This window comes from Ambystoma mexicanum, chromosome 8 (assembly GCF_040938575.1).
Source record: "Ambystoma mexicanum isolate Mex_15411 chromosome 8, UKY_AmexF1_1, whole genome shotgun sequence".
NCBI lineage: Eukaryota > Metazoa > Chordata > Amphibia > Caudata > Ambystomatidae > Ambystoma > Ambystoma mexicanum.
This window is the reverse complement of record NC_090929.1, coordinates 1,617,057,749-1,617,079,690: the sequence shown is the minus strand read 5'-3', so window position 1 is coordinate 1,617,079,690 and position 21,942 is coordinate 1,617,057,749. Positions and strand designations below refer to the sequence as shown.

The 21,942-nt window shown below is 45.7% G+C and overlaps 1 protein-coding gene across 2 annotated transcripts in view; it reads right to left on the bottom strand.

Annotated features, from left to right (window-relative positions):
• VWA2 (von Willebrand factor A domain containing 2) overlaps positions 1-21,942 on the bottom strand; it is a 417,877-nt gene that overhangs the window by 109,770 nt on the left and 286,165 nt on the right. For both annotated transcript variants that reach the window (XM_069611869.1, XM_069611870.1), the window contains one exon: positions 7,326-7,381. In XM_069611869.1, the coding sequence (XP_069467970.1) occupies positions 7,326-7,381 (56 nt within the window). The remainder of the gene's footprint in view (positions 1-7,325; positions 7,382-21,942) is intronic.

Here is a 21,942-nt window from a genome sequence, read left to right as displayed (position 1 = left end):
AATTGTACAACGCTTGTGAAGCACCGAACTGGTTGGACTTGTGCTCTGTGTAATGAAAAGAAAGTAGACAGAAAAAATCTTAAGATTCGAAGGACAAGACAGTAATAAATGGACTCGTGCAAAATGTAATGTGTGGAAATCCTGTGGTGTGATGGTCTTTAACATAATGCAGTGTAACTCACAAGGGGGCTCGGTGTGAGAGAGTTTAAAAGCTACGCTGAAGAGGACACGTGTAGCTCCACAGTGCAAAATAAACTATAGGCACAGACGGCCTTCTTGGGGCCTAGGGGAGGTGTTGAACAATGTTTTTGTTTTCACGCGTGTGATGCTATTAGGGGCAAGAACGCAAAGCATTTGGCACTCGTTTGAAAAGCACCACCTCACCCAAAACCGAAGAGGAACGCCCTGCAAATATTTCCCATCAGCGATCAGTTTCACGGTCAAAAGCGCCTCATAACAATGCGTGCGAATTACAAGACGCCCAGGGCCTGTGCCAGAGGTTAATGGGGTTATGGAGCAAAGGTCAAAGGATGCCTTGGGGGTCCCTTTACAAAGAAATGTTCGGAATGCGAGTGCACGGACACACCTTGTTCAGAAGCATGGGCACTACACATACGGCGTCTTATGTGCGCAAAAGCACAGGGGCACACTCACAGATGATGCAGCGCGCGCGTGTGCGAGAGTGTGTGTGTGCGCGTGCGCAGTGCGCACACGTACATACCAACCTCTCCCACTACAACAGACAGGCGGTTTGATTCACCATAGTCATTAGAATCAACACATCTTTTCATCACGCCTAGAAACACTTGTGTACAGGCACGTTATATCGTATGATCATAAATGTCACTTGCACACACCTATGCTATCACAAAACATCTTGCCTCACACAGCACCGTTTCACCTCTCCCTCTTTTGTCTGTGGCACGTATCCCCTCGTTCCCATATTATCTTTACTCTGCTCAGTGTCCTTTGGAAGACCAAGATCTGGGTGTCCCCACGCAGGGGCACAATACGCAACTATCCAGATAAGCCTCAGCACTGTAACACCACTACAGTGGTGACGGGCATGGCATACAAGCTTTTTAAGACATCACAAAATAAACATACTGTAACTACACCAATGGCCGCATGAATAACGTGGCATCGGTAATAACGGGCACTATTTACCACATGCAGTCAATAGACAATGCCACAAAGTGTCACATGATCACGAGAAGGTGCACTCTTGGATAGCTATCCAATCCAGGTGACCTCCAATCAAACTGCAAGTTTGTTCAGGGGCAAATTCTGATGGCGATCCCATAAATAAGTTTCCCCCAATTTTTTGCTCTGCTAAATAGAGTGCCGTCACAAAACCAGCAGCAGAGCTCTATTTAAGTAAGTGCTGAACTCCCTGCTCCCATTTACAGGGAGAAAGGCTAGGTTACATGATCAGCCCATACATGTTTTAGATATGCATGATTGGTTACACATGTGATAGTGCAGTTTAGGGTTGCAGGTTAGGCTGCATACCATGACTCAATGTCAGTAGGATACAGATGTTTGTTATTCTTTGTTGGATTTCCAGTTTGGATCATTCTTGATCTAATCGGACATGATAGGGAGTTCATGGAGTCCAGCCATTTCTGTGGGTACAGACTTGTGCTAATGTTCACCTTTATCTGCCGGGTTGAAGGGAAGTTAGTGTTACTGTGCACGACTTTGATTAGAGTTCATTCACAGATCTGGCTTTAATCCAGTGTATTCGTTGGTTTCCATAATGTCTGTGCAAGGATTGACGTGTATCACATATAGTACTTTCAATAAAGTCCTGGAGACCTACCTCATTGCCATTGTTTTATGATTTACTGTACTTCTTTCCTGTACATACCATGGATCTCATAGCCTTTTTAATGTGTGATGCTCTCCATGATTCATGTGTCTGGCTGTTGAAATTGGTTGAGTTCACTATTTTCTACTTTTTACTGAATTTTCTTCTTCTTTTCTTTCTACCTTTCTTTTCTGTCCCTTGACTTCATGAGTTGGATTTTATTAGCTGTTATCCAGTTATATGACATGATTCAGTTATATTTTGTTGCCGGTCATATAACCGGATATTGTTGTATTTTAGTTATTTATATTGCAAAATAAAAAAACGTTATACACTCAAAAAAGTCATTTTGTAGAACGGAACGAAGGATTATCATTGTTATTATAATTAGTGTGTTTATTAAGCCTGACTTAACTTCAAGAAGCAACGGAGCACTTTAAAAGTCATAGGGGGAAGTACGCCGCGAGGGAAGCCAATAACAAGGGAACAGGGAGCCGACAACAGGGGCAGAAGAGGGCGGGCATTTTGGGAGCAAGGGATCTACAAACAAGCAAGGGAGGAAACAGTGGGGATCAGATCACCCAGTCCTAGATCGGGTGGGGAGTGGCCGGTGTATGGACCCAAGTGTTAGGGAGAAGCCATTCCTTGAAGAAGAGGGTCTGGAGCTCCTTCTTGAAATGTTGGAGCAAGGTAGCAAGTCTGGGGCTGATGGGGAGGAGGTTCCAGAGTCTGGGAGCGTAGACAGAGAAGGCCTGTCTTCTGGATATAACCCTTTGATTTGTTTCAATCTGAAATCTCATGTGTGGGTGATTATATATATGTATGAGCCACTATGGATTCCTTGTTTTTTGTCATATGATGTGTTTTGGTCATAATATGACACCTGTTTTTATTTTGTCCTTATCTTGTCTTGCTCTTTTATGTAAAACATGCCAAAAGAATGCTGGCCTTGTGTTGTGAGTAAATTCTTGTTGAAGTCGAAGCTGCCCTGTTATGTGTGATTCTCTGATTGACATAAGTCTTTAATAGATCCAATACAGTCACCAAAGTGCTTGATCCAGCTATTGTCTGCGTGGGTTACAAACAATATATGTGTATTGATTGGTGCAACCCTTGTGACTGGATTACTAGTTATGCCCAGTAACTAGTTATATCAGGCAAGAACATTTTCCTGAGGCAGTTCGCAATATTTGATAGAATATCATAGGATTTTCTGGACAGACTCTCTGTCTGCCTTCACCCTGCCAGGCATGAATAAGCACCTGAAATCAGAATGCTTTCTTTAGCCGCTACCAGACACAGCACATACTTTTCCCCTGGCTTTTTGGCCATGTACGTTTCTGCTTTTCTATTGCTCTCAATATTTTTTCATCTCAATGTGACGTATGAATTGTTGAAATTTGATCTGTCATTGCACTAATTAATATTCATTGTTTGTTTACTTGGAACGATTGTTAGTACTATTAGAATTGCTTTAAAATATAGCCCAACTTTGGGGCACTGGGAACTTGTAACTCTCATGAAGAATACATGATTTAATGTTGAAATAAACAAGCCCAAGAAAAATGGCTGATTAATCCCATGTGTGGACTGTGCATACCAGATCAGGATTTAGCCGGCACAGCTTTGCTGGAGGAATATGGCCCAATATTTGCATGTCTGAAAGCCCAGCCTGATATGTCCCTGCTGTTTGCAGAGTGAGCACACAGGGGCTGTTCACACTTTCAGCACAGGCTATACGAATGAATAGGATATGAGGTCTCCCCCGCATACATCTGCAGTAAAATGTACTATGAAATCTCCCTAGATGAAATAAAACTGATGAAATCACATAGAGCCTCAATGAATACAGACATAGATGCATATGGACAATGAACTATTTATGCATGGACCCGTGTACATATCCAGACATGCACACTATTAGACTAACCTCAAATTCGATAAAAGCACAACAGTGGCGTTTTCTGAAACAGTGCAAAATGTACGCAGGGGACCACCAGCGATAGCTCTTACGTGCTGTTGGGTCCCATGTACGCATTTTTTAACTTTGGCAAGGCGGTGTGGAAAACCGAAGAGTAAAACCAGGCAAAATCGCTTTTACTCTTCCCTTTTACTCTTTGTTTTGTCAAAACATAAATGATGCCTGCAAATCACACTTTGCAGACTGCATTTAGTAATGGATTCCTGTGCAATCCACCTGCTTTTGCAGGTGCTGAATCCTTGGCCCCACCCCCCTGCACTTCTTCCTTCCCCTCTCCCTGCACTTCTTGTCATTGCGCTTGCACAAACCGAATGCCACAAGGCCTAGTAGGACCCTTACTGTTATTTTCTCCCCTGTACCCCCGCCCTTGTCTTGTGGCCCCTGGAAACACGTTTTGATGCATAGGCACTATACAAATGCTCAATAAATAAATAAATAAATAAAAGACAATTATATGCAGGCGTAAAATGAGGTGCAAGAAGGAGGCGGAAGAACAGCGTAGCTGGTAACTACGCGTTGTGCCCCTTCTCCGCCTTGTAAGCATTTGAAAAGGGGCTGGAGTAGGAAATGAAGGTGGAAAAAAATGAGGCCTTGTTTTTGTGTCTTCTTTTTCTACAACACCATTACAAAATTACCCCCGGTGGGGCCCACTTTCAAAGCCTCAAAGTACACAAGCAAGGTTTAAAAGTAAGGTGTTTTCCATTTATATCTAACTTTCACACTCCCGGCCTTTTACATGTATTTGGAGACAGAGGAGCACGAAACTGAGTTAACATTTCTGTTGTGCTTTCCTTCTCGGACTTCAAAGAGCACATGGTGTAACTGTGATGCTGGAAATGCATCGGAGGGACAGGGCCTCCGTATCCTTGTCCTTTACTGCTTTTTATCGTGTGTTCTGTCGTGTTTTCCCCGCAGGAGTTCATGTGGGACTCCTGGCGGTGCATCGCTCTCCTTTGGTTTTGGTGAACAGACCCATAGGATACCCTTATGGCACGCATGGGTAGGGGTGCAACCCTGTGCCCCTAGTGTATGTTTCTGGGCACCTGTGTGTGACCCACAGAGCAGGGTACGGGCTGGTGGCAGCTCCGTGCTGAATTGACTGGTGCCCTGAGCGTCCTCCATTTTGGGATGCCCAGGCCCTGTCATTGGAATCAGTAGATTCCTGATGGAGACAAAATGGCCCCCATGGCCTCTTGCCTTCCACCGCCTGTTACCTTGATCTTCCTGAAGTCCCGGGAAGCCCTGACTCTGTCCCTTCCCCCTGACTGGCTGTTGGGTGGAAGTTCCATATATGGTAGTGTGGGGAAGTGCTGACCAGACTGGCTGGAGCCTTCTCAACGACCGTGTGTTGTGGGTACGCCTGTGCATGGGACCTGGGTGAATGGAGTGTGTGACGAATACGCATTCTGTGTTGTGGGTGTCTAGGATCTGGTGTTTGACACAATGACCGAGACAGCCCTGACCGAAACTGGTATGAATGCAATGTGGAGTGATGAATGGCTGGGTACTTCTCCCAATACACATAACTTGTTGTGAGTGTCTGGAGAGAAGTGAATGGCCTGAATGCACTATGTACCTGATTGGCTGCCTGCATGAATGCCCTTCTGACCGATTGGTTGGCTGAGTGTGACCCAGCAGAATGAATGGGAGATCAACTAGTATATCTGGGGGCCTCTCGCTGCTAGAATTCGTGTTCAGAAGCTGAAGTCCACTACGACGAGCAACTGGAGAAACTGAAGCTTGACCTTGAAGCCCTGCTGGATGAGAAGAATTGCTGTTGCTCTCCTTCGCAATCTGAAATCTGCTGTGTCTCCAAGAACTGACCCAGAGAGGACCTGGTAAGGCGCCCTCTTCCCGAGCTACGAGGGACCATCGTGCACCAGCTGATCTTTGCCAAAGCTCCCTGGTAGACAGACCTGCGGCAGGCTGCCGACCCGAGACGGGGACCGCCGCGGAATCACAAAGAGAAGCGCCAGGACTGTTGTCCGCCACTGTCGACAACCACCGTCACCGACTGGAACCGCCGTGCTCCCTTTTGCCTAAGAACTTTCGAATCCAAGGACGCTCTCGTCTGCATCGTCGCCGCTGTATCCTGCTGGAGAAGGCCTGATCGTCGACGCGCCGAGGAGCATCCGCCGGTAGGTGTCCCGCCACCCAAAGACCACAGAGACGCCGACGACTTGACGCCCTTGCTGGGCTACAGTTCTTCAAACTCTTTGCGGTCCAGAACTATCGACACCGAGGCGCCCTTCACGCCTCTTCCTTGCAGGACATTTACGCTTCCCCATCAACGAGCACCGTCAGGAACAACGCTGCCACTTCACCGTCATAGTTCGACCTGTTCTCCGTCGGACGTTCGACGACCCGTGACTCCTGCCTTAAAGGGAGGGCACTCAAGAAGGGACGTCGATTCCCCGACGAGGAACGCTACAATTCCAGGTACATTGGGGCTGTAGAACTATTGTAGAAGGAAATAAGACTCATAGAACAATATATGGACTGGGCTTGTGCTATATCTTTATCTTACAGGTTGCCCAGGTCGGGGGATCTCCACACAGAACTGTGTCTAGTGGTACGGGGCCAGCATTCTGCCAATTGTTCAACCATCTTGCTTTCCTTCCTCTCTCTATTGTTGGTTTCCTCTTTATTGATCTGTGTGACATTTTGACAGTATAGTTGATGCACTTTAATGAGATCTGATAATATTTGTGGTACCACTGTAGAACTGTATATATTTACCATTGTTGATTTTCTGAGCACAAAGTGAGTTATTGTGATAGTGTACATAACCTTGAATATTAATGATATAAAGACTGTGTTTTAACCAATACAGTGTGCGGACATTCCTTTGTGGGGGCTTAGGGACTACACTGTATTTAAGAACCAGCCTGCATCACCTCCTGAGAAGCTAGGTCTTGATTGCTCGACCACGATACCAATAATAGAGAATCTTGGCTGGGGTCCTCTGTGCCTCTCCTCTACCATATAGAGAGCAGAAGTACAGACACCCCCCTCCAGTCTTTACAGTAACGCCAGCAGTGAGTGTCAAGCTGCCATTAAACTAATGAATGTGTAGCAATCCACCCACATTTAGCACCTGCTAAAAGCAGGCGGATTCCAACAGGAACCCATTGTAAATGCCGTCTGCAAAGCGTTTGCAGGCGGCATTTAAATGGTTTTACAAAACAGAGATAAAAATGAACGAGTAGAGGTGATTTCGCCTGATTTTACTCTTTCCTTTTCCACTCAGTTTTAATAAATGTGCAAAGGGCCCCCAATAGCACAGAAGTGCTCATATTGGTGGTCCCTCTGCATGCAAAGTGCACTTTATACAAAATGGCGCCCTGCGTAGTGTGACAAGTAGATACATGAGCAAGCATGCACATTATGCATACACTATAAACATATACAAATATATACAAACATTACACAAATATGTACATACAATTCCAATATATATGCACAACTGCATAGTCTGTGTAACTTATGAAATGCACACACACACCTTACAGACTGGTATCTTAAAACTCCTACCTGGACAGACAGTTCTGTGGCACGTGCTCGGGTGCTTTGTGAAGAATCTTTTAAAGCTAGGAGGGAAAGAGGCGAGTGAAACAGAGGAGTTAGTTTGAAGCAAGATAGTTAAGGTGCAAACAGCTATCAGGGTGTTTCACACGTTTTCTTCTCTCAGACATAATTATGTTACGTTTCTTCTGTTGGTTTGCAGCATTCTGCTCCCACCTGGGCAGTAAACGTAAAACAGGCCCAGTAAATCTAAACTGCTCAGTCACCCCTTTGGGGAAGGCCTAGGTTTGATGGTCACCTTAGTAGAGCCCCTCAGTCGATAGTCCCTTTTCTAAGTCTAGGTAGCTGGCAATCAATACCTTTCTGCCAGAAGTTTGCCCCGTCAACTCTTTGCACATTTGCACTCAACTTACTTTGAAAATCAATGAAAGCATAAATATTCTGTTTTGCCCTTGTCATAGTTGGCGAGTTGCATGTTGATCCAAATGAACCAAGAACCTGTGACCACAAAGAATGCACAGGGAGGTGCGACCACATACCTCAAAGCCACAGTAGAGTCTAGAAGGCTGGCCTTGTGCAAATGCCATGGCGGTGCAGCCCAAGAGGACAATGAGGGGCACTAAACAGCTGTACAGCTGGCCACATAACCACTTAAGCTCAGTCTCTGAAGTGTGATATTTTTCAAGTTGAATGTCTTTGTAACATTTTTGCGAGTACACTAATCAGAATTGTATGTAGAATAAGATGTATAATTTGGTAAAGGTCATTAATTCAGTCAATGAAATGTATTGGATTGTAAGAAACAGTTGCAGTAGTAATCTCATCAAAATAAAGGCAACAAATGGAATGTACGTTCGTTCTCAAAATATTGCACTCTGAATAGTTAGGAATACTAATTACATAGGATGAACAGTATACATGTTTTCAGAAAATAATATTAAAGGGCCCTCAGAACAAAATAAAAAAAAATAGATGCCACATTCAATGAGTTACTTGCTAATGTAAGAACATAGGTTCCATTTATAAAGTAACTGTACGCAACTATAGGAATACTGGTAGCTTGAGATAAAAATGGCAAATAATGATTATAAGTACAGTGTCGAAGATTTAAATAGGATGTCACTAACTCCATTAAAAGCAAAATAAAAGCATATGGCTGGTAAGGCTAGATGCCAAAGGACAGAGGGGGAGGCGCAGACCTAAGATATGCCAACATTTACATGACAGGTGATTTCATTATACATACTGACATGCTCTAAACACATTAATGTCAGAAAAACACTAAGCTACACTTGGTGGTGGTTTAGGATTCGAGGTATATATGTATTTATTTATTTATTTTTACACTTATATAGCGCACAAAGTCCAGAGGCATCTAGGCCTATATGGTTTTCGTATTCGATCAACAGAGTCGCTGGCAACCCATAGTGAGAGAACATACAAAGCGAGAGTCTTTTATATTGTGTGTGTACATTGCTTTGGGTGTTTGTGCATTTCCAGTTTCAAGTTTGCACACTTTACAGATACCATTCCACCATATTTTCAAGGAAAATGTCTTATAGTCTGTCCAGTTCGCTGCAATAGCATGAAAGGCTACAATAAACAGACCTGGCAATTTGGATAAGAATTGCTAAGGTAAGTCTTTAGAAGAGGGGCTGCTGACATCTGGGGAGGCTTTAAAATCAAGTAGATCATATATAGTCTCCCAAAATGTATATACATTAGAACAATTAAAATGCAAATGTAAAAAAGAAATGTTCAATTGAACGCAGGTCACTAATGTTTTTATCCTGTAGAAGCTTATCTTCAAGGAGCTTCACAAGAGTTAAGGAGTCTCTGTGAAGAATTAAAAGCGAGTTTGTGTAAAGCGAGCTGATATTGCAATAGAGCTAGTTTTCTTCCAAATACATGTCCAAAACCTTTCCACAAACCTCCTCCCACTGACAATGACAGGACCATTCAACTTCAAATACCCTTTCTCCCTTAACGGCTACGTAGAAATCATAGGCCTTAAGTAGAGATATCTTGAGAAGAAAATGTGCCCTAGAAGTATAGAGGAACAAAGCAGAGAAAGCATTGGCGCTGTATCAGGAAATAAAGTGTAAAGAGTGACATAGAATCCTGCTCATTAAAAATGCCCTAGCATCCTTGTTACTCTCAGATGAAGAGGTTTCCTTAGACTTTGTAGATTGTTACGAGGAATTACATTACTCAGAATGCAACCAACCCCCCTGGAACAAGACATTTTGTACAGGAACATTTCTGGATATGGCCATTACTCACATGGCTTGAAATCCCTAAACTACTCCATTAATTGCCTAAAGGCTATCAGGCAAATCAAGACGGGCAGTTCACTTGGACCACATGGTAGATCTGCTGAATTCTATTCTCAATTTGCTTCATCCTCATCTCCCAATCTTCTTCATTTGTATCACACTTTTATCAAAATATCCAGGAACCTTTACAGAATCAATGTTGATTTCATTGACACAATCAGGGGAAAATCCTAAATTGTCCAAAAGCTTTCTCACTTTTAAATTTAAACTGCTAATTATTTTTGAATATCTTATCAATAAGAAGATAATGAATGATTGAATTCTATTATTTGTTATTTCATAGATATATGAAGATATATGAAGTTTGTATGACCCCCCTGATGAAGAGCTGTTTTAGCTCGAAACTCGTTGGGCATTCAAATAACAAAAAAAGAAAACGATGGACATTACAGGACTCTGTTTTAAGATGGATTGGTGAAAAATAACCAGATGAAAAATAACCACATGATGTGTATACAAATTCGAATGACTTATTTCACTTTTTTCATTTAATTTTTATTCAATTTCTGGCTACCTTAGTCAGTGATAGTGTGCAGGGGACGAGAGCTTCCCCTATCGTGGGAACTTTCTTGTTTATCTGCATATCTTACGATCCATGTGCCAGGATCGCATCTTCTCCCCTGCACCTTAAGACTAATAATCGTCTCACTGAAGGTTATCCTAAAACAGTTTTAGATTATCACTCACCAGATGCGCGGTGTATATTCTCTGTTGTATTATCTTATCAATTAGGCAAGATATGTACGTGCCCTACTATTTGAGGCAGGTCATTCTCGTTAAAAGGGAGTTTGATAGGAGTTAATGGTCTTACCTAAAATGAGTTTTGTGATGGCCAGGCTTAAGCAATTGGTCTATGTTGATAGTAAATATTCTATAAACTGAGCCAAAAGCTAACAGTTATAATGAGAACATTTCAAAGAATTGTTCCCTCCAGAGGGGAGCCAGAAGTCCAATAAAGCATCACAATTGTTATTCATGCGGGCCCTTGAACACTTCCGTGTATATATCAGGCTGCTCTCCAGTGTTGCGCATATTGATTTGGAGGGTATAGCGTTCAAGCTGGCAGCGTATGCCGCTGATGATCACATATTATATCTTAGATATCCACTTCCATTGCTCTATATTTTTCGTAGAATTCTATACATGCATTCTCCTGCCATCTGGCAGCAAGCTCACCAGAGAAAAGTCAAACATGATGACCCTCAACAAATGTCTTAAAGTAGAAAATAATCATTTGGGTGTGAAGCAGGTTCAGCTGGGTTTTAAGTACCTGGGGGTTGAATCTTCTTTGTCTCTTAAAGACACTATTAAGTTTAATTAAAAAAAACAGAGGAGAAGGTTATGAATTCTATTCAATCCTGGTCAACATTGTACCTTTTATGGTGGGTGGGGGAGGGAGGGTTTGCACCCCGTTAAGATGATGATTTTCCAACTAATTCTTTTTACTGAGCATGTTCCCTATCACACTTCCATCAGCCGACTGTAAACGAAACAAATCTCCGTTGGCCAAGGAAGAGCAGACCATGCATTCGACTCGATCACGGGCAGCTAAATGGTTTTGCCAACAGCTGCCATCAGTGCCCACCTGCATTCTAACGGAGAGGGATCATGGCAGCGGAAGAGAACATGATTTGGAGGGTGACAGCTTGGATACCCTGACTTAGATACGCTTAAACACACAGGAGACGGAGGAAACATCAAAATCCCTTATTTCGAGTCCTATTTTAAAGCTTTTGTATAAAAGCAGAACAACACTTTCTTTGTTTGATTTAAACATAAACAGAGGTACCCTTCCTTGCTCCCTGGTTTCTTTAAGAAAATCTTGAATTAACCTTTTTTTCTCTTTCAAGGATGTTTGAGAGGAATAATATTCCGTTTGCCTGACAAACTGATGCAATAAGAATGGCTGCTGATTTGACTAGAGGGTTAATATAATGTGAGAAAACTATAATCCTAAAATGTAAATCTGGGTTTAATGGCATATTAGGGTCACAAAGAAATCGATATTTATGAGTGAATGGTACTCAAAGAGAATTAAATATATTAATTATTGTGCATTGAGATTGCTGGGAGACTCTAATCCAGGGCTCTTTAACCTGTGGCTCTCCAGATGTTTTGGACTACAAACCCCATAAACATTCACCATTGACTATACTTGCATGGGCTGGTGGGAGTTGTTGTCCAAAACATCTGGAGAGCCAAAGGTTGCAGACCCCTGCCCTAATTCATCCTAAACCAGATATCAGTTACACAAAGCCGCCTCCATAGGCAGAAGGCCCGTCACACTGAGACAAGGTTTCCAAAAACTCAGGGAAAAGGTAAATATGACAGTGTTAAGTGACATCTTGCTGTTGGCAAGACCGGTTCCCTCCAGTGTAGACCGGTTCCCTCCAGTAAATGGTAGGATGTCTCCAGATGGATGGTTTAGCACTCACAGTACCATTTCTTGCCAGAACCCATCGAACCATGAGCTTGAAAAGAGAGCTGTGGTGAGAAATGTTTCCAGCTCAAAAGCACAAAAATATATTCAAACAAAACTACACCGCTGCCCATTTTGTCTTACCGGACTACTTTTATTTTTAAACCTAACACCAGTGGTTTGCGCCTTATGATGCTAGCTCCTGTGGCTACTGTTTTTACTCACAGTGGAAACATCACCTTTTCAAAGGAGGCGTGGGTGTGAGGTCTGTTTATGTTGCCCTTCCTTCTCCACCCCGCCTCCACAATATCCCAGAGCCAGAGTTAAAACTGGTGACCCCAGAGGAGAAAATGTAATTACTTGGAAAAACTCTGTAATTTCATGGGCCAGCAGTGCCGTGGCTGGCACAGACTGCCCTGCAAAGCAGTAGCCGAATTATTGGGACTAACTTCGACCAGTTTTATGACTCTGTAGTGGGTAGCTTTTTGAGTAAGATTTCTGGTCCAGATTTAAAATAAAAAAATCGCCACAAATATTTCCAAAATGTGCACCTCCTGGAATTGCAATCTAACAAAGTGGGCTCCTCATCTAGGTGCAGGGTTTCTTTTTGTGCCCATCCTATGCTGAGCCTTGGTGAGCTTTTTAATTTCCTGCTGTGGATATGCTGGAGAAAACTGGAGGAGTCCGGAGCAAGACTGGACCAGGGTGAGGCACCAGGTCGGCGTAACGCTGTTGCTGCCCTACAAAAATACAGGAGATAACCAGAGATGGTGATAGGAGGAGCACATTTAACACAGCGGAGCACCCCAACCTGGTGACAAAGACATTGCGACCCTCCTTTCAGAGATTAAAGCACTGCTAAGTGACATTCAATCCTCCATTGCAGATTTGCAAGGCAGAGGGGGGACCATGGAGAATAAACTGGAAGGGCTTGAGAACAACCAATTAAACACGGACCTTGTAGAAATGAGATTGAACACCAGGCTAATCGAGGCAAGGAAAGAAGAGGTGCTCCTCAAGCTAGATGATCTGGAAAACCGTGAACGCAGGAACAATATCAGAGTCCTGGGAGAACGTGATGGCGAGTCACTCCTTGAAGTGGAAAAATAGGTGTGTGAATTTGTCCACTTCTGGCTCGAAAAGGAAGGAGGGAAAGAAACAGAGCGAGCGCCACGGGGAGGAAAGCCATATGGCAAAGGCCCATGCTTGATAAAAGTGCGATTCCATCTGTACACAGAGTAGGCAGAGGAATTGGTTAAAGTGAGAGCGACACCTGACATTGCCTGTGAAGGGGGGTTGGTTTGGGATTTTTCAAGACTTATCATGCCCCACATTGTCCAGGAGAAGGTGTGGTCAGACTTCGATGCAGTGGCTATCCAATAAAGGGATTAACTATATATGAGCCTATCCGTTTGCTCTGCAGTTTGAACATGGCAAAGGTGAATCCAAATCCTCTAGCTGTAGATGCGGAGCAAGCACTGAGCCACCTTTTGAACTAGTCAATGGTTGACCAATGCCCCTCTCAGAAGGAAGACGTAGCCCAGCGTTCACTGCAGAGGGGCACGACCCAAAGAAAAAGAGGGGCAGAAAGGAGGAAATGTATGAAGCTGGGCACCCCGTGCCCTAGAAAGGGTACTTGACACCTGAGGCCAGATATAGGGGTAATACAGACGGATCCAAGCGATTGTCTTTCGTGACATTGATAAAGGTGGACTGTGAACTGCAGTGGAGCAGGGAGTTCGACCCTAGTGGCCCTCTGTTTATCCTCAAGTTGTGTGGGTTGGTGTTTGTAATGGGGGGTGCAGTGATGGGGGCACGGAGACAATGGCATGACATATGGGGTTATTTGTTGTTAGATGGAGGAAAGATGGCCACGGCACTTGGGTATTAATGGCGGAGATTGCATATGCGGACAGTTGGATGTTATGGCCAAGAGGGAGCTATTACAGGTAGGTACACTGAATGTCAAGGGGTTGAACTCACCCACGAAGAGGCCACTGGTAGGGCGTGAGTTCAAACGGGATGGTCTAGACATCAAATGTGTGCAGGAGAGGAGGTTAATTGATGGGGAAGAGCGACCTGTGAGGGGAGCGTCCATGGGGGAAGTTTTCTGGGCTTCGGGAATGGTGAAGAAGGTGGGGGATCGGGATCATCCTTCATAAGCGATTGCATGTGAGGCACATAGAGGTGTCCAAGCTGATGAATGGAAGACTCGTAATTGTGCAAGGTATGCTCGAAGAAGTGCATGTGGTCCTAGCCTTGGTGTATAGTCCAAATCAAGGGCACTTGGCTTTTAGCACACATGCTTTGTATGAAGTCTTGGCAGTGAGGCAGGAGTTGTTGTTTCTGGGGGGTGATTTTAACCTATGGGCCGATGGGACCCTTGATAGGCAGTCATGGTGGGAGTCAGAGGTGAGATCTACCACAGGCCAGGGGAGGGGGTTCCAGTGGATTATGTAGTCGAAAGGTCTAACAGATGTATGGAGGGCCACCCATTCCCGGAAAAGGGGCTATACTTTGTGTTCAGCCCCTCACAAAACCTACACTAGGATTGACTGTTTGCTCACGGGACAGATGTATGAACACAGGGTGTGCCAATGAGAGATCTAGCCGCTCGGATGGTCAGACCATGTCTTGGTGTTCATGGATGTTGCAATGAAGGAAGGAAGAGGGATTCCCAGTGGAGGTGTAACTATTTAGTATGGCGTGATCAGGTGTTTTCAGATCAACAAAATCAAGAGATTCAAGACTATTTGAGATCAATGACATGGGTGAAGTGAACATGCGCATAGTTTTGCAAGCAGGGAAAGGCACGTGGAGGGGGCTCCTTGATGAGAGAGGGCTCGGAAGAAGCGGGGAAGGGCTCTATCTGAGAGTACGCTAAGGAAGTAGTTAGGCACCGTTGAGGGGAGACTGCATGGAGGACTATAATATGAAGATAAAGACAGGTCAGTCCTGAAGCAAAAATTGATAGAGGTGAAATTAATAGCAATAGGGGATTACGGTAAGAAAACAGCAGTACTTGAAGTAGAAATGTTATGAAAAATGAGATAAGGCGGATGCTTGGTTGGCTGTGCGACTAAGGACACAAAGGGCACAGAGATGGGTAGAACGGTTAAGAGAGGATGAGGGGAGGTAATACGACGATCCTGGTGACATTGCTGGGTGTTTTGCATGGTTCAATTTGAAACTGTATGATAGTGCTGAGGGAAGAACGAGACGGGAGGTGGAACACCTTGAGGGAATTCCCATGGCAAACCTGTCCCGGGGTGAAGCATGTTGTATGGATGCTCCAGTCACTGATGAAGAGATACAGAAGGCGATCCCTAGATTGCCGATGGGCAAGGCTCCGGGTGAAGATGGTTACACTATAGGTTTCTACAAACACTTTGCAGGACCACTGCTACCACACTTTAGGGCTCATTATAAGTCTGGCGGTATACGTTAAAAGTGGCAATGGTATTACCATCACTTTTACAGTTCTGCCAAATTAGAAGGCATCGGTATTGCCGTCGGCAGTAATTTACGTTGATGGATTTAACTTTGGCTCTATTGCTGCTGAAATCACAAAATGGTATTATTGCCGTATTACAAGTTAGAAAATGGCAGTAATACTGTTGAAATACCAAAATCACAGTACATTGTCCTTCACCGAAAAGGTGGAGGTAAATGCATACAGGTGATGGAAATTAAGCCACAGGTGCACCCAATCCACTCAGGAAGGGTACATTAAGGCCCGCACCTTCCCCAAACACACTTTCCAACAACATCATGTTGTGCACATCATGGTGTTGGATGGTGAACATGCAGCTGCTCCAGCTCTGACTTGAGCTGCAGAGGCTGGAAGAGCAGGACGCAGAGAAGGGGTTGTGGGGGGGGGGGGTGAGATGCCATGCAAGGCCAGGTCCCATACCCTGGTCAGGCCCTCACTCTGGACCTTGACAGACTCCCAGCTAATCACCTTGTACCGGTTGAACAGGGAGACCATTGCTGAGCTGCTCACCCTGATTCAGGAAGACATCAGGACAGCCTTTCTGCTGCTGGTCCTGCATTTCCCATCAACTGGAACCTTGCAGCACACTCTGCGCGTGCTGCATGGCATGTCTCAGCCCACATTTTCGAATGTGCTTGTGCAGGTGCTGGAAGCACTCCTGCGACATGTCTCCCAGCACATCTCCCTGCACACCACCTTGGCACAGGTGAACTCCATGAAGGCACGTTTTTATGCAGCAGCCCACATGCCCAGCATCATTGCTGCTGTGGACTGCACCCATGTGGCACCCCAGGCATCTGACGAGGTATACCGCAACCAGAAGCAGTACCACTCCCTGAATGTCCAAGTCATCTGTGATCCTGACACCCTCAATGCACACTGCTGTGCCTGCTTCCCTGGTTCCACCCATGAAGCCATGGTCCTGCAGAACAGAACATTGCTGGGATACATGGAGAGGCACAGAGGGCAACGGACGTGGATATATGGGTGAGTACAAGTGCCAGCACACAAACTATTCACTCAGCACAATAGACATGCCATGTGAGGGGGTTACCACAATTGAACAATGCATGCCATGTACATACATGATCTGCCCCCTCACATGAGAGACTACAACCCACAGAACTAGGACTTGAGTGACAATGCTGCAGTAAATCGCCAATTCATATATGCCCAACAGGCTAGCAACACACATATAGGACTACAGGAACCACAATGTAACATTTCACATCCCTATACATGGAATGACATGCTACAATACTGCAGAAAAGGAATGCAACACTGGCAGTAGAAATACAATTTACTCAGGTGACCATGGATGTGAAGCCATGGTGGAATAGACGCACACAACAGGCACTAGTACAAATGGAGTGTCGCTCTGCAGGACATGTCTTGCGTAGCAATGCCATGTCCCTAGACCCAGGGGCTTGGCCACGCCTCCCATGGATCTGCCCGGAGACCTCGTTTTCGCACGGACATGCAACCTGCGCTTCAACGAGCAGGAGGCTTTCGGAAGATTCTGCATGGCTGCTGAGTCTTCTGAAAGTGGTCTGCTTATTGAAGCACAGTTTGCTGTGTGTTTGATAACTCAGCTTCGGAACAGGCACTTCCCTGCGAGATCTGTCCTAAAGCCAAGATATCACATGCATGAGCAACTCACATTTCAGCAAGCAAACGACTCCGCACAGGAAACTGAATTCATAAACAGCCAAAGCCTCACATACTTGTTGCAGCTGTCCAAACCGCATATATGTCCGGAAATGTACAGACATTATTTTCTTAGGGCTAGTAGTGTGAACAATGAAAACTGTAGAGCCCGACTTCCATTATTCACTCAGAGGGTTTCTTACTAAATCACTATAAGACATGTTTCAAATTTAAAATTGTGGACATTCTTATGTTCCCATAATGCTCTTTGCTTTTATGCAAATCAGCAGGATCGAGTTCTATGAAGAGAAACTATATTGTGTGACCTCATCCCCGCCCCAAGCCCACTGGACCCACCACTCCAAAAATGAGAGCATTCCCCCAGTAAATAGGTTTCCATTTCCAGCACCGAGTACAACTAAACATCTATCAGGGCACATGCATGGGAGAAACACACAGGCCCACCAGAGGCACCATGCATGCTGCCCTGTCAATCACAGACCCTGAAAGTGACGAGTTCTGTGAGCTGTGCATGATGTTCCACAACAGAGCAAATGTATCTCCTGAGTGAATGACTCCATAAGCAAGTAATGGTATGGCAATTCATGTTGTGTGACACTACTTATGAAATGCATGCAGACTGTCTATCAACATGATGTTGTAATGTACAACACATCCACAACAAGATGACTCTGGATACCCCCAGCTGCCCTGGCTGTTGACACCAGTGCAAAATCCACAGATGTCACAGAAGGTGGCCTACAACGGGGCACAGATCCAGACCAGGCTCTGCATTGAGCGGACCTTCTTTCTGTTGAAGGCTCGTTTCCGATGCCTACATTGTTCTGGATGGACCCTAATGTACAGGCTAGAGAAGGTGGAACAAATTGTTCTTGTCTATGCCATGCAGAACAACATTTGCATCAGGCATGATGTTGGCCTGCCCCCCGACAAGGACATGCCACCCCCAGAAGAGGAAGACTCACTACCTGCAGATATGTGCTGCTACGTAGTGAGCAGTCCGAGTGTAGGGATGGATGTCTGGTTTGGCAAGAACTTCTTTTGTTGACAATTGAAATGCACTTCTATATATAGTCACATTATTTATCACTTGTACACAATAAGGAATGCCGTAGCATTGTTTTAAGTGAACAACTATTTAATGTGCAAATGCAAACAACCCTCCCCAAAACGCCCTCCCCAAAACACCATCCCCAAAACACGTCACCCTCCCGAAAAACCCTCCCTAAACCCAATTCCCCAAACAGCATCATCAAAACACCTCCCTCCTCCCCAAAAAACCCCTCCCTAAATACCATCCCCAAAACACCCATGCAGTGTCTGACAGTTACTTTGGGTGCCTCTTGGGCACAGAAACCTTGGTAGTCAGGTACCGCTGTGAACAGCACCTTGGAGTGCTTGGTTGTGAGCCCTCTATGGTGGTAACAGGGGTGGAGTGCTCTGACCCATGAGCCCGGATATACTGCAGGGTGAGGGTCTCAGCAGAGACTGACGTTGCCTCTGTGTGCTCCCACACTCTCTGACCAACGGTGGTCATGGCAGGGTTGACCTGGCCCAGGGAATGGGACATCCGGCGGCTACACCCCTGCAGGCAGTCCTGCATGGCCTGCTGGCCCGCCAGTGCCTCAATTGATGCTTGCTGCCGCTCAATGGCATCTAACCTCACCATACAGCCGCCATATCGTGCATGGGCAGAGGTGATGGGCTGTGGGGAGGGCTTGGGCTGAAGCATGGGGAGTGGAAGCCCATGCCCTGCTCCTCCTCATTCTGGTCGTTGGTAGGGACGAAGCCCATGCCACGATGGTCTGCTGGCTGCATTGCCTGTGGTGGAGACGTGGGCGTGTGGTACCCTGACATGTTCCAGCCGGAGCAGGGATGGCAGCAATGTGTTTTGCTACATGAGCTGGCTATGGCATGTCAGTGGCAGCCATGCCACCTGCATGGCTGGTGGAGGGGCAACGGTGCACCACTGTGGGGATGGTGATGTCCTCCAATCCTGCTGGAGTTTACAATGCAGTGGTATGTGGTGGTGGTGGGCTTGCTAGCTTGCTCCACCACTTGCTCCTGCTGCCAACTGGCCTGGCCTATGCAGGGGTGGAGGTGGATGGTGTAGCGGCGGTGGTAGGTTCGGCCTCCTCACTATCCATGGACTGTGAACCTGTTGGGAGTACAATGACATGCTGTCAGTCATCTTGAATACATGTCAGCAGGCTTACAAAACACCCAAGGACATTCAAAGTTTTCTACATTGGACTTCACTTGTCAACATGATCAATCATGGCACACATGTTTCCATGTGTTGGCATGCACATTTCACCAACCATGCATGTGCATTCCTACATTTCCCTGCCTCCCCTGGCACATGCATGTACACACTGTGCATTGCCATGTGTTTGCCCATTCCCTTGCCCATTCTGCTCATCTATGCTGGGGTACACACGCTATTGGCCACGGCATTCACATGTACGTGGGGTCTGATAGACTTACCGTCATTGCTGTGGCTTCCTGCTCTGGCCTCTGAGCTCACCATACCCTGTATGCCCTCCATGTGGTGGATGGAACTGGCCTCCTGCTCCCACGGCATGAGGTTGAGGGGTTACACAGCTCTACCTACTGTGGCAACACTCTACCTCCTGTGGCGTGCGATGATGCTTCGGATCCTGGACTTTAAATCGTTCCAGGGCTCACAGCAGTTCTCTGCATCGTGTGGAACAGTGGCCACCGCCGTCACCATATCCTTGATGATCACCCATACCGCTGCCTTCACCTGTGCAGAGGACGTTCTCTGATTGTACCAAACAGCTCCTCAAGTCTATAGAACCAGTAATAATGTGACATGACAGAGGGGTCGAAGGGTTGAGGATGGAGGCCAAAATACAAGCTGGGGATGTACACTGAGGATATTCTCCTCCACTTACGCAACCCGGGAACCTCGATCCCAGTGGCCCTGCCTGTCATAGCAGAATGTGGTAGTCTGTTGGGTTTCAAGTAAAATGGAGAAAAGTCAATTCTCTTCTCGTATGACAGAGAGGGCAGAACAACCAGTAGAAGTCCTGCTGTTGCTTGATATGGCTATTCAACCGGAAAGCCTTAAATACCTGGGGGGACAGTAACGATGGCGTTAGGGGATGTATACAATGCTAACTATGCCCCTATGTGGAGCACTCTCTATAAAGGGCTGAAGGAGTGGTCTTGTTTGACTTTGTCCTGGATCCGACGCCTGAATGCTTTAAAAAAAGACTTTGTTACCGAAAATGTTATATTTGCTTCAGATGCTTCCCATCAGTGTCCCGAAGGTGACGTTCTCTGAGCTGAAACACAAGGCATTACGGTTCCTCTGGCAAGAACAGAAGCCGAGGGTGGCATACGCCACTATAATCATGCCAAAGGGACAGGGAGGGGTGGGACTCCCAGATATGTCTAATTATTACAGAGCGGCCCAGTTTTGGGCTATTGTCCCACACTTAAGCAAAAGGGTAGCATTGGAGAATCATTGGCTGCTTCCAGCTATGGTGGGTGAATGGTTATGGGTACCGAGGAGGGATGAGCTGAGGAGGGTGCACACTCAGGGGGTCTTAGGCCTATTCTGAGATCTTTGAGGGAGGCATACGGAGATGCAAAGTGTCAGTATGTAGCCCTCTCCCTTGAACAATGTGTGGGCTCCTGCGGTTAGTGATGATATAGTGGACCCTCTTTGCTTCCAGCCCTGGTTTGAGCTGGGTCTGGAACAGGTAGGGCAACTAGTGAAGGAGAAGGAGCAACTGAAGGAGGGTTTAAGGGTTGGGAAATGATCAGTCTTCATGTACTTGTTCTCATGGCCAGTAAGTGGAAACTGAGTCTGCAAAGAGAGCTGTCGGCTACTGACAACATCCTCAATACATGCAATATGACCAAAGGTGTGATCTGCATCATATGCAGGTCCCTTCTAGCCGCATCAGGGGGGCGAGCAGAGTGCTTCAGGAAAAGGTGGGAAACATATCTGGAGCTAGATCTTGAGGGGAGGTTCCGGGAGCCTCAACATCAAACTTCAATTTCATGCCAGTGCAAATTGCATGGAATTAAATTGTTATATAGATGGCAATATGACCTAGTGTGCCTGTCAGAAATAATCCAGGTGGTGAGCCCTGGTTGCTGGCAGGGATGCAGGGAGAGGGCTAAATATTGGCACATGTGGTGGTCATGTGCGAAGGCACAATGTTTCTGGAAAGAGGTGCTAGGAGGATTCCAAGCCCTGGATGGGATTGTAAGGCATCTCAACTGTTTCTTGGTGCTGTTTCGCCTGGGGGAAGTGGAAGGGGAATGGAGGCACCCAGGGTCGGATTGACCTCTCAGCCTGTAGACGGGCTGAAATCGTCCCTGGGGAGTGGGGGCCGGTTTCTGCCCACGCCTGGGCCGGTTTGGAAAAAAAATATATATATTTGGAAAAGAATTGGAAACAAAACCACCTGCAACGGCATAATTCATCAAAGCAAGGTACCTAATGTTACCTTGCTGTGATGATTTATTTACATGAATGATGTCTGCATCCAACCGGAGAACAAATCGCCGGGATAAACTGCAACAAGCACAGGAGTCAAGTCGGGGGATAGATCAGGTCAAGGAAAGTAGGATTTCATCAATCTTTAATAGACACATATTCAATTATATCATACATAGTGCTGAAATTACAATAAAAGCAGCATAAAAACATACCATCAATACTCCACATTT